Consider the following 13,162-nt stretch of genomic DNA (forward strand, 5'->3'; position numbering starts at 1 on the left):
GCCCTTCTGTTGCAGCACACTCAAAACTAGCCAGCTGCAACAAGGCTTTTACCATCACATCCCAGGTTAACTTCAATAAGTAGTTCCCGCACCTTGCCCCAACACAGCCACCAATCCCCCACGAGGTTTCTAAAGTTCATCTACTGTCCATGCTGTTTCCTCTTCAGGCCAGTCCACCCTGCTTCTTGCCTCTGTTGCATCCAGATTCTTCTTTCTCCAGGCTCCTCATCCAGGCCCCCTTCTTCTCCCAGGGTCTCTCCTCATCTCTCCTTGATGCAGATGCTCTCACTCATACAGAAAAATGAAAATTGTTGATTTTTGGCAGAAATTAATAGAAATCTTCATTTTTTTGGTATGTGAATTGAGATTTCTAAACACTTATAAATTGGACTGTCATTTTGTGCTCAAGTAGAACTCCTATGGAAAGTCATGCAAACTTCAAAGTTAAGGTTAAGCCATTGTTGTCACAGCAGAGTTCATTTTGAGAATTCAGTCCATCACTTTCCAGGTCTCCAGGGAGAAAGCACCCTCAGTCCCTAGACTGTTCTGATGTGGTGGGAAAATCATGTGATACCAATAGATTCGTAATGAAACATTTTCAGTCTTCATTAACATTATGGAAAATTATCACACATGTGAGCCCAAATATCTTGCTGAAGACTCAAGAGTCTTTTCTCCTTTTCCCTGTCTCCTGAAAACTTGAAGAAATGGAACAGGCAGTACTAGGAAACTGGTACTAGGAAAGTGGGTGTTAATAAATACATTTCTTGACTTATTGTGCAAATAAATTCCATAATGCATGATTCTAATAAACACTGCTTACGGGGCTTTAATTATCTTATTGGAAAGCTCTTCAGAAAAAATCCTGCGTCCTCTAAGAAATATGAAGTTAAACTCCCTTACAGTTTCCTATCACAAGCACTAATGGGTATTCTGCAGGCAAAATTGTTTATATGTATGTAATCCTTTTGCCTTCACTGTGGTGGTACGTGTTTATCTCATTGTCTTTCTTCTGTTGACTCCATGCCAAAAGAAACAAAAGTCTAACTTGCCTTTGCTTAAGTGTGCTGAATCATCAGCTAGGACTGCTGCTGCAAAAACAAATGAAGATTAAGAGCACAGAAAGGAAGTCTGTTGAATAAACAGGTGAAAATCAATAAATAAACTTTGAGTGATAATTTTATTCTGACCTAAAACCTGTTGAAAATTACTGAAATTTTTCTGTTTATTTTAATAGGCCTTGGATTAGGCGACAACAAATCTCATCATGTGCCAGTTTTGGTCCAGGATACAGTAGCTTCATGTATAGGCTTGAAAATTGCCTTGTACCAGTGAAGCTTAATACACATTCCATACAACAGAAAAGCATGCTGATCATAAGAAATCTAGAGACACCATATCTGTTAAATTATAACTTTAGTAGTGTTTATTTGATAAATATTAGTTTTAGTTCCATCCAGTACATTTTTTAATAGATTATATCTGCAGAACATGTTGACCCAGGAAAAGTTACAGGTGTCCACTGTCTCTGAAAAGAAGCACTGTAATGCATAAGACACAGAAGGCAGGATAGAAAATCCTTTAACATTGGTCAAGCATCTAATGAACTGAAAGGATCTGAGGCCTTTTGCATTGAAACTAAATGTAGAAGATGCTTGTTTCCAACAGACTCCCTTAGGACATAGGAAGGGGTTGTATCTAATGGTCAGGACACTGAATGGTTGGCCTGACAGTAACTAGCATTGTCCATTCAAATGCACCCTTGTTCTGAGTAATTTTTAGTGAGGCTGTTAGAAGTTTATCAGGACATCAGGTTTATCTTTCCTTAAAAATACGTTCTTAAGTCTAGAGTCACAGGTGTACTCCTTTGGCAGAATGAATAAATTAGCTCATTTTATCTAGCTTCAGATTCGGTATTTCTTCCTTTAACTTCTGTTTCCCTTATTCCCTTGCAAAAATATTGCCAACTTCTTCAGTGAATATATCCTTTTTTTAATTGGTTCTAGTTTTCCCAGTAGTAATGAAGCTGATCTTTCCTGAAGGGAGTAAGACTTCTCTCATATTGGGAACAGTGGCTGATAGCAGCCGTGTTGGGAGATGGCAGTTCTTCATGTAGTGACCTGTAGAACAAATTAAGTTTTGTGATGAATGAAGAAAAAGAAATCTTAAATCAAGAACTGTAAAATGATCATTTAAAATTAACAACATAAAAATACTGAAATGTAGATAGCTCTCCTCAGTGAATTTTGCTTCCACAAGAATATTGTAGAATTAGAGTCACTTTATTTCTGAGTTGCTTGAAATGGGGAAAAATATGACAGAGAGCACTAGGTTTCTTATAACATGCATTCTAAAATTACCTCCATATAAAAGTACTGATATTTTGTGGGAAGATGTGCTATATTCTTCATACACAGTCTTGGAATTGCTGCTTCAGTGCAAAACTAAATTCATTCCAAACTCTGGAATGTGACTAATGTTTCTATCCCACTACTGCTAAGATTAGTGCACTAGTTATAGCAGACCACCTACAAGACCAGAAAAGGTTTTTAAAGAGATGTTTTTGTTTTGGAAATATTTCATTAGTATAGTAATTTTTTTCAGTGTGGTCATTTGTTGTTCGTATTTGTGAAGGTGCAAAGGGAACCTAAGCAATCCATTCAATATTTCTTTGCCACTTTCCCTTTCAGGTGTAATAAAGCTGGTATAGCTAATGTCCAACTACAGTCTCAGCAGTGAGTGAGCCAGAACAGGCCAGTAGAAGTAGGGGGTAGTGTGGAGTGTCAGCAGATGGAAGTCAGGTTCTAAACAAGTTGTATTTAAGTTAGCTTAGCTGGTGGAATGTTTTGTAAAGATTTGCTACAGGCAAATAACCTGCTCTGTCCTTAGATTTCTGGGAACAATGGTATGGTTTTAAAACTATGTATGTTTTTCATTCCATCTCTATCAATTGTATGGAGCAGCTACTCTGGATTGCTCTGGGTCACCCTGTTTATTTACTAGTTAACATATCTGTTATGTAATAACATACATTTCTTTTTCTTTTTTTATTCTTTATTTTTTAAATAACACATCAATGCATAGTATAAATCAATAAAAATACTTCTTTAGTACACTGGTCCCATTTTCCTGTTTTGCATGTTTGTGCAAAGGAAAGGAACAGGACTCCTACCTAAACTGTTCTTTCTGTATTAATCTTCTTCCACTTATGCTATATTCAGAGCTTTACTAAGTCATGTTCCTTCTGCATCTGCTTGGAGAACATTTTTGACTGTCAACCCTAGTCTCAGGAGCTTTTGGGATCCATTGGTGCTGGATGGAAGTTTTCTAAATGTTGTAACTTAAGGAGCTTATTCTCATTGTGTTTTACCCTGCTGGAGAGAGTGGAGTCTGAATAAATTATATAATAGAATAAGTGTTAAATGAAGAATATTATTTAAATGAAGAAATACCTTTAGTAGACACTGAGTTTGAAAGAACTCCTTATTCAGTAACTTTAATTCAGTCGCTTACTGATGGGTCTACTGAGTATCTCAAATGAATATGGTAACCCCTAGTGGTGGGCTTCTATTTCTGGACTTCTGATTTGGTTCAAAGGCTCATGAAAATTCATATAAGTAAATATCTCACCATTGTTTAAAAATCTGAGGAAGCTCAAGTGTGATTGTTCCATCAAGAGTCCAAACTAAATTAAAGTAGGAGACTGCCTCATGAAAGATCTTTTAAATAATGTTTTTCTCAAAGGAGTTTCTTTTACTCTATAGCACTGGGGAAGAAATCTGGATATCTCAGAACATCCTTTTTTTTTTTTCCTTGGAGTCCTTGGATTTCCCTTCTTGACAGTATCACCTGCATAGAAGGTTATTGGGGTCCCTGATGCACATACATACAGGGAGAACGTCATGAAAAGAAATTCCATATGTCCCAGCAATTGCTGAGTGTCATAATGGTTCCTTGGCACCACAGGCTGTCAGGGATTAAGCCATTTCACAGTTGTTTGAGGCAAATGATGGAACTGAAAGTCTGTCCTGTAGCATTTAAAAATATTGAGCAATGCCTCAGAATATCTTTGGAGAGAGAAAGCAAAAAAGAATACTGTTGGTATCTGATTTAGAGCAGAAGGAAAATATGGGGAGGCAGAATTTAACCTTATGTTAGTTTATGTGATCGTGTCCTTTCTTTGTTATCTCATAGAGTATTTGGGCTAGTGTTTTTATAATGATCTGAGGTAGAGAGGTTAAAAAAGACATGGGCAAACCTGAGAAGTGTGTTGAGTAAACACATATATGTTTATTGAAATGGTTGTGGCTATGTTCCTCTCTGAGTGTGCCCTGTCATAGTTACTATGATGTATATTATTCAGGTGTATTTTAATGTGCAGTTTTTGATGCTGCACTTTGGAAAATATGGTACACAAAGACCATAAGTAGTCTGAGCCTCAGTTATGCATCTCTCCCTGAGATGGTCAGATTTAATGCTGTCTTTGAGGGAAGCATTTCGAACCTACTTAGCTACCAGCACACATTAACATGAAATTTTCTTTACATGCACTGACATACACAGCGTGTATAGCAAGATATCAATAACCATGAAAAACTCATTTTGCATAGATACCAAATTTAAATAAATATACAATGCAAAAAAAAAAAATGGTGAAACTGAGTACCAGACTTTTACAATCATTCTTTTAAATTGTCATTTTTATAATTGGGGGGGGGTGGGGGGGAATGCATGTGCATATGCATATATGAAAAATAGTCTAACTTCCCAATTTGAACAAACTAAGAATGTTTCATTTGTGTAGATAGCTATATCCACAAAATCTTGTGGGTCAATTTCTAATGACCTACTAGAAAATTTGTTTTTAAGTCTGGGTGTGGGAAACATTCTAGAAAATATAAGATAACAAGGCTTTCAAGTAGTTTTGTGAAAAGCATTATTTCTGTGCTTTGCATGCAGAAGGTGTTTGATGCCTCATGGCTTTATATAAGACTTAAACTTGCTAACTTCTCTGCTCTGTGGCACTGTATTCAGGACAAAGAGTCTTCAGGAATTCCTACAGGCTCTCCAAGATCGGAGACAGGCCTTTGGATAATTTATAGACCATTTGATTATATGCCTTCTGATGATGGACAAAGGTGTTTTTCATCCCCTAGTTAGGGAAAGGCTTGAGATGTCTATCTCAGACCACCATATGATTTTCAACCATTTGTACTTAATGTCATCTTCCTCTCTGAGGACTATAATGCTGTTTTTAGTTGCATAAGTGATACTTTGGGGACTAGAAGCTATAGAAAAATGTTTGGTCATAAATTTGGTAGAACAGCAGTCACAGAGGCTATTTTTTGCTAGTCTGTGTCATAGTTCCATCAGTTCTTTTATAAAGGTAAAGTGATTCCAGTATTTAACCATTTAAAATTTGGGGGTTTAAATTAAACAATTGCCACCATGCCTTTGTGAGTACAGTTGATTCTCCTTCTGCAAGGGATGCCTCAAGGAGTACAGCTGATGCTACTTTATCATTGTTTGTCTCTTCCTTTTTATTCCTTACAGCAGAGCAGTGATACTGTTTTCACATTTGTCCTTCTACCAGGATTGTAAAGAAACTGGACAATTTCCTTGTACTTTGCATTCACCAACGTCCTCAGATAGTGATATGAAGAAATAGTGCGAAATAGGGACAATAAACATCGAGTGTGATTGTATATGTCTGCTCAAGGAGTGTAGGTGTGATTGTATATGATTGCTCAAGGAGTGTAGGTGTGGTGATTGGTCGCGTAACCATATAGTTTTAAGGAAATAACTAATGAAAGAAAGAGTCTGTTCTTCTTCCTCTAACAAAAGGGGCTATTTATAAAAAGGATGAGAAACATTCCAATGTTATCTAGAGGGAGCACTAAATCTCCTTGCTAAAGAAAACTAGATGGCCGACAAGGACATGAATTAGCTGTAAACTTGCAAGACCACCACATTCCAGGCAAAGGACTGATAAGCTAATTAACATACGAAGCAAGAGTAGGCAGGTTTAGGTAACGTATAATGTATAGGCGTTAATTGAATATTCATTTGTTTTATTGTATAAATATGAGATGGTTTGTCACTTCGGGCATGCACGCTTGTGGTGGAGTGATCCCCCGTGCATCTGCACGCTATAAACATACATACTTTATAACTTTTGAGTTATAGAGTTTAATTCCGTACGTCAATAGCCTGCCAGGAATTTGTTTTGATATACTAATGATTTGCAAAATTAATTTCTCTTCTTTTAAGTAGCTTCAGGGAGTCTCTGATCTAAGTTGTCATTGTGTGCAATCTGTCTACTCTGAATTTGTTTCTCTTTTCCTAGTCTGGTGTTATATGAATTTAACACAAATTGTTATGTAAATACACAAACACCCATTAATATCTATGATAAACTATCTATTTTTATATTTATACTGTATGGTGTTAGAAACATCAAGTTTATTTATAGTTTAAGGTTCATGTCTTATTTTTACATACCACATGTTGGAAATGCATTATGTAATTTCAGATGAAAATAACTTTTTTTAATTTGTCTTACAGAGTGCAGGCTTAGTAAAAGTAGATGGTAGTTCTGTATTTGAAGAAGCTTTACAGAACATTGATGAAGAACTTAAATTTGATTTCAGTGTTAGACTAGTAATTAACAAGAAATTTGAAAGCTGTGAGCAGGCATAATATCTTTGACCTTGACTGGAGTTTGGCCTTCTGCATAGGCTGCAGGACTCAATTTTATAGGAAGAGCTTGTTCTCTTTTTATTACTAGCATCATTCCCCATTTGAATGGGGAGTAGTATCTTAAAATGAATGCATGGTTACGATAACAGAATTGACTGAAAGCAGCTGTGAGGGGGTGTGTGTGTATATATATATATGTATATAAATAAACATATCAAAAATACACAACACCACCTCCACCCCCCACCCCCCCCTTTTAATTGTGCTGTTCAGCTGTTCTGTCTCTCCAGTCATTTTCCCTCCTTGCTTTCCGAATAGTAAACGTACACAACCAAGCAAGCAGGAACACGCAAATACCACTGCATTTTCCAAATTAAAAATCAACAATTGCATTTAGGAGGTTGCATAATTGCAAGCATATAAAATGTACATAAAATCCTGTACTAATTTCTATCTATTTACAGTACAACCCAATTGACTTCTTATCCACAGCCTATTTTGTTCCAGCATGTTTGATATTCCTATATTTCACGGACTGAATTTAGAGACACAGATTTGTATGGAAATTTACCTCATAAATATGATTTTGAAATGTTGCTATTTTTTTAATTGGAATATTTGTGCTGGATCTGTGGTCCTCTGTGGCTTCTGGTGCTTTCTACCTTTTGTGTTTTCACCTCTTAAATCTCATTATGTGACAGCTGAAGACATTATCACTTTCAAATATTATTTTTCTTAGAAGCAATTGGCTTAGCCAAAGTCAAGGGAAGCCGATAAGGATTTTTCTGTGCCTGCAAGCATAACCCATTCCACTTAGCACTACTGAGAAGCGTCTTTCTTTGTGGCATATTAGGATTTCTTCTGCTGACAACTGAATATGTTCTTAATTATATGTTTCATAACGACATCCTACAGATTTTTAAAAAGTGATTAAATATTTTCTTTTATGAGAAATGTAAGATCAAATTTTGATGTCTAAGTTTAACTCAACATTCTTCTATTCTCATCTTTTGAATTGAATCAATACTTAAGGTATCATTTTTCTTGAATTGCCTTTCTGCACATAGTAGTCATATTGAAATCTGTGAAGACGGTAGGTAAAAAGGAAGAACAAAAATACATTGTTTTTCCGGAATATTCTGCAACTTTAAAAGAAATTTTAAAATACTGCTGATTTAACATGTATTTGATATATATCTGAGAACTGGAATGGTCAGCTGTGTCATTCATTTATTCTTTTCTTCAGAAAACCACACAACATTTGAGGGATTTGATATTATCTATCTCATATTCAGTTAAACTGGTTACTATTAATCTGTATTCTGGGTGCTCTAAATACCTGGACCTCTTTATAGCTATTTTACTATTTGTGTGATCTGACTGACAGCATTGGCGGGCTAATTACAAGAATCAAATGCACTTGAGCCTCTTATTTTGAAACTTTGGCCCTTTATATCAAATAGTACATTTGCTAAGTGCAATACAACTGTCTTTTGGTAATAAATAAATAGATTTGCTTTCCTACTAGTATGAATTTCATTTTTATATGTAGCATATGAAGTCTTCAGAAAGACCACAGGCAAAAGAAAATGTATGTGCTCATATTGCATATGTTGAATTCACTGAGTGTGTTTCTTTAGCTTAATTCAACACTGTGTTTCTTTGGCTTTAATAGTATTGCAGTGGAGGTAAGAACTATACCTAAGATAAAGAGAAGGAACATGAAGGAGCAAAAAACCAGGTCCAAAAATAAAATAATTTGGGTTGGGGTTTTTTTGCTTTGTTTATTTCTTACTGTGGTTAACTTCTTTCTTTCTTTTAGCGTCACTCTGATTACAATAAAGTTAACTTACCACTTTCTTAAAGAACTCGAGGGATTTTCTGGAAGACAAACTGAATGTGTTGGGAGGAAGATGTAGAATGTGGGTTTGGATCTCTAAAGGGCATATACAGAGAGTTCAGACTTGCATTTCTAAACTTTTGAAGGATGTAAAGGGGCAAAAATCAATGCTGATGAGAAATTGTTTGTTTGGCCCTGTATATGGCGTATAGCATGCTGGAAGTACTTTTCTTACGTTCAGAAGGACATTCTTTGTGTATTTCACCTTTTCACCCCTTAAATTACTTCTAAGTTTTTGAATAATATAATTTTAAATGTCCTGCAAAAGTTTGGTTGGTTTTTTTTTTAATTATTATTTCTGATTACATATTTACTGAACAGCCTTGAGTCTAGATTCAGACTAGAAGTGGTGTGAAGGTCTTCTCCTGTTGCTTTTTTGAAAAGTTACCTTGCATATCCCTACTCTCTACTACTGACAAATATTGTTCAATTAAGTATTTACTTAGTAAATCTTCAGGAACAACATTTACTAAACAGTGTGAAGTGTTTTATTACTTTTGATCCTGGGTGGTAAACTGAAGGCTTTGATTCTGCAAGGACCTACTATACATGTGCATTTAATTTTCAGCTACTGATAAACCTCACCTGGCTGCCTAGGCTACTCTGGTGTTTGCAGGCCTCTGCTTTTAATTTTTGGTTTTTTGAAGGTGTGACTACAGTTCATTTAGACATGGTCAACCTAGCTTTAAGACAGCTACTTCAGGTATTGCTAGTAGTTGAGGTACAGTTGAGCTGATTCTTCACTATGAGTTATCTTTTAGAGTCTTTATGTAGTTTTTTTGGATGGTTTTGCAGCCTGCGTCGGTCTATGTTAGTACCTAAAGTTTGAAGAAAGCTTGAATAGTTCTACTGAAGCTATAATCTCTCCGGTCTGTGCTGCGGGCATTTCGGGCGAGCGGGAGTCAGATTCAAATACTCACAGAATTCAAGATCTGATCCGTTTATTGTACAAACCAGGTAGACTTTTATAAGGCATTCTATAAGCGTGCAATAATGTGGTTGGCTATTTTACAAGCGTATAATAATATGATTGGTTAACAATTGTTTACTGGGAAGATTTCTGTTTCTGCTTTCTCTGGCACGTAGGCTCCTTTCTGCGGTTTCCCAGCTCCTCTTATCACGTCCCGTTGGCCTTGCTTTTGAGCAAACATCTGCAATTTGCTCCTTTTTCTTCATCCCACTGTTCTGGCCGTAACCTCGTCTTATTTCTTCAGTATTTTTCCACTTGCTTCAGAGTTCAGTATAATCATTCAATACAGCAAGAGCCCCAACAGGTCTGAAGCACTGATGTGCTCTAAAGAAGTCTTAATGTTGTACTGCAGAAAGTATTATCAATTTGTAATCTAGATTTTCATCCTGAAAAGCCTTTATTAAATTCTTCTTAATCCTATGAACTTTGAATAAGCAATTGATTTTGAAGGAATGAGGTTTAAATTGGCACAGAGTTTTGTTTTATCAAAAATGGCAATTAAACAAAAATATGAAAACCATCTTAGTAAATAATATGTGGAAATTCAGTTTCACATACAGTCTTAAAAGTAGTGCACAAAAACATTCTTTATGGCTTAACTGAATTTACATTCATGTAGTAGTGTAATGTAATTTGCTGAAATGGCATATTTATTTTGGTTTTAGTGGTCATTAGCAGCTCTGAAAATGATGGTATCTTAAAATGGAATTATAACAAGGTTTGTTAATGGCATACTAAAGTTAACCTTATATTTTATCGTTTCAGTTATTCATGGTGGACAATGGAGCAGATGACTGGAGAATAGCCATGACTTATGAGCGTATTTTCTTTATCTGCTTGGAAATACTTGTATGTGCTATACATCCCATACCTGGGAACTATACATTCACATGGACAGCCCGGCTTGCCTTTTCTTACGCTCCATCCACAACAACAGCTGATGTGGATATCATTTTATCTATACCAATGTTCTTAAGGCTGTATCTTATCGCCAGAGTTATGCTTTTGCATAGCAAGCTTTTCACTGATGCATCATCTAGAAGCATTGGAGCGTTAAATAAGATAAACTTCAATACTCGTTTTGTTATGAAGACTTTAATGACAATATGTCCAGGAACTGTACTGTTGGTTTTTAGTATCTCATTATGGATAATTGCTGCGTGGACTGTCCGAGCTTGTGAAAGGTAAGGTTCTTCTGTTTGGTTGGTTAGTTGTGTCTGCCTGTCTTGTTTTGCTTCTTTGGTTTTGTATTCGAAGGACCTAAATATTTAATGGAATGGAGATTCCTGGTCTTTGATATGTTGAGTGCTGGTTGGATTTCACTCTGTCACAGATTGTCAGGAATGCTTTGCCTTTTAATCTGATGGATCTATGTAGAGAAGTTTGTGCCACAACACTTATTGTAGTACTGCAAGTTAATTTCATCGTTTTCATTTAACTTTTCTAAAACACAGTGGAATACCATAAAATGTCTCTTAACAACAGTTACAGTTGTTGATACTCTGTGTTGATAACAGCTTTCATTTATTGTGTTTGTGAGTTAAATTTATTGAGAGTAATGTAGATAAAATAGCTATGGAAAATTCCAATGGAAAATGTATTTTTTCAGTTAGACTTTTATTGTCCTGTTTCTTAAAAAAAAATGTTGTTGGGGAGTTGGCAAGATCAGGAAAGGGTGATGTACTGGTTTTGACTGGGACAGTTAATTTTCTTCATAGTAACTCCTATGGTGCTATGTTTTGGATTTGTGACTAAAATAGTGTTGATAGCACACCAATGTTTTAGCTATTGCTGAACAGTGCTTACACAGTGTCAAAACCTTCTCTGTTTCTCACTCTGCCCACCCCCAGCAAGTAGGCTGGGGGTGCACAAGAGATTGGGAAGGGACACAGCTGGGACAGCTGACCCCAACTGACCAAAGGGATATTCCCTACCATATACCATCATGCTCATCAATGAAAGCTAGGGGAAAGAAGGAGGAAAGGGGGAAGTTTGGAGAGATGGCATTTGTCTTCCCAAGTAACCGTTACACATGATGAAGCCCTGCTTTCCTGGAAAAGTAAGATGGGCAGTAGTGAATTAATTTCTTATTTTGCTTGTGCATACAGCTTTTGCTTTCCCTATTAAACTGTCTTTATCTCAACCCATGTGTTTTCTCACTTTTACCCTTCCGATCCTCTCCCCCCCTCCCGCTGGGGGGCACTGAGTGAGCGGCTGTGTGGGGCTTAGCTGCCTACCAGGGTAAACCCACAACAGAGGCAAAGAGGAATGGGGGGAGGGAGGGAGATATATATATATAAAAAAAAACAACAGGGGGAAGGAGAGAAACAGAGGGTGATAAAGAGATGGAGATAAAAGAGAGAGAAAGTGAGTGAGCGAGCAAGCAACAGACAGACAAGGGAGGAGAAAGGAAAATGTTGCAGAATGGCTGTGTGATCATGGCCATGACTCCCTTAAAGATCTTTGTGAAACAAAGTTAGCGTAAGTTAGCTGAAGCAGGCCTTGCAGCTATGCTGAGGCATGCTGATAAGGAAGCTGAGAAAAACACTGACCTTGTGCCTAATGTTGTAAATAACTTTGAGGAATTCGCGTAGACAAGAGAGGAAAAAAAAATATGTAGCTAGCTATCCGCAGAAACCGCAAGTAGGAGGACGTATGAAAATGTAACCCTTTAGAGCTTAGCCAATCAGCAGATGACTTGTAGGCATAATTAACTGGAACTGTATATAAGACATAATCGCGCCGTAATAAATTGAAGCTTGCTCTATCACTCATATTGAGTCGGCTGCTTGCCTCCCCTCGCTCGGCAAAGTGGCGCCCGAACAGGGGCCCCTAACCTTGATCTTCACCGGACAGCGAGGACGGAGAAGCACTGGTAGCAGCGACCAGAGAGCAGAAGATCGGCTGATGCTGGCATCGTACCCGATCCGTGCTTGAGCCCAGGATAATTCAAGAAGGGGTTCGCCGTCCGTGAGCTGCTACCCAAGGGAAAAGGCTGCAACAAAGAGGACTTTAATGAGTGCACAATGGAAAAAGAGGTAGCGCTAGCACTTTTACAATGCTTTTTAGAAAAGCGGGGAGTAGGCCCTTTAAAAGATCTGGCCGGATTAATTACTATGGGTAAAGCAAAAGGATATTTTGCAGATCCTGAGCATATGTTTGAAGTAGAAGAATGGCGTAATTATGGGGATTGTTTATGGGATTTAGTAATAGATGATGATAAGGCAGCAAAAAGATTGATGAAATCATGGCATGAAGTAACTAATTGTATAAAAAGATATCAAGCAGAAAAGCGCCTTGCTGCAGCAGTAACAAGCCGACTTGCAAGCGCAGATCCTAATGCAGGAAAAATTATGCCATGTGAAAATTACATTCCAATACCCCCTTTATCACAAACAGTGCTCTCTGTACCACCTATAGAGCCCACTGTACCACCTATAGACCCTTCGTGTCCTCCACCCCCCCCTCTGGCGAAGTAGCCTCGGGGGGGCCAGAGGGCAGGGACACATCTGACGAAAGTGCTGCTGAGGAAGAAAATAGCAGTGGGCAGTCAATACAAAATTAAAAAAAAAAATAATAATAAAAAATAATAC

The 13,162-nt window shown here is 37.1% G+C and overlaps 1 protein-coding gene across 3 annotated transcripts in view; it reads left to right on the forward strand.

The window, feature by feature from the left end:
- The window catches only part of LOC130141971 (small conductance calcium-activated potassium channel protein 2-like), a 35,449-nt gene that overhangs the window by 12,990 nt on the left and 9,297 nt on the right, over positions 1 to 13,162 (forward strand). The window contains exon 3 of one of the 3 annotated variants that reach the window (XR_008819235.1): positions 10,335 to 11,985. Coding sequence is in view for 1 of the 3 variants with exons in the window: in XM_056323336.1 (XP_056179311.1) it covers positions 10,335 to 10,753 (419 nt within the window). In the remaining 2 variants the exon portion in view is untranslated. Of the gene's footprint in view, positions 1 to 10,334; positions 11,986 to 13,162 lie in introns of those variants that run through there. The other 2 variants (XR_008819236.1, XM_056323336.1) reach the window with 2 other exon arrangements.

This window comes from Falco biarmicus, chromosome W (assembly GCF_023638135.1).
Source record: "Falco biarmicus isolate bFalBia1 chromosome W, bFalBia1.pri, whole genome shotgun sequence".
Classification (NCBI taxonomy): domain Eukaryota; kingdom Metazoa; phylum Chordata; class Aves; order Falconiformes; family Falconidae; genus Falco; species Falco biarmicus.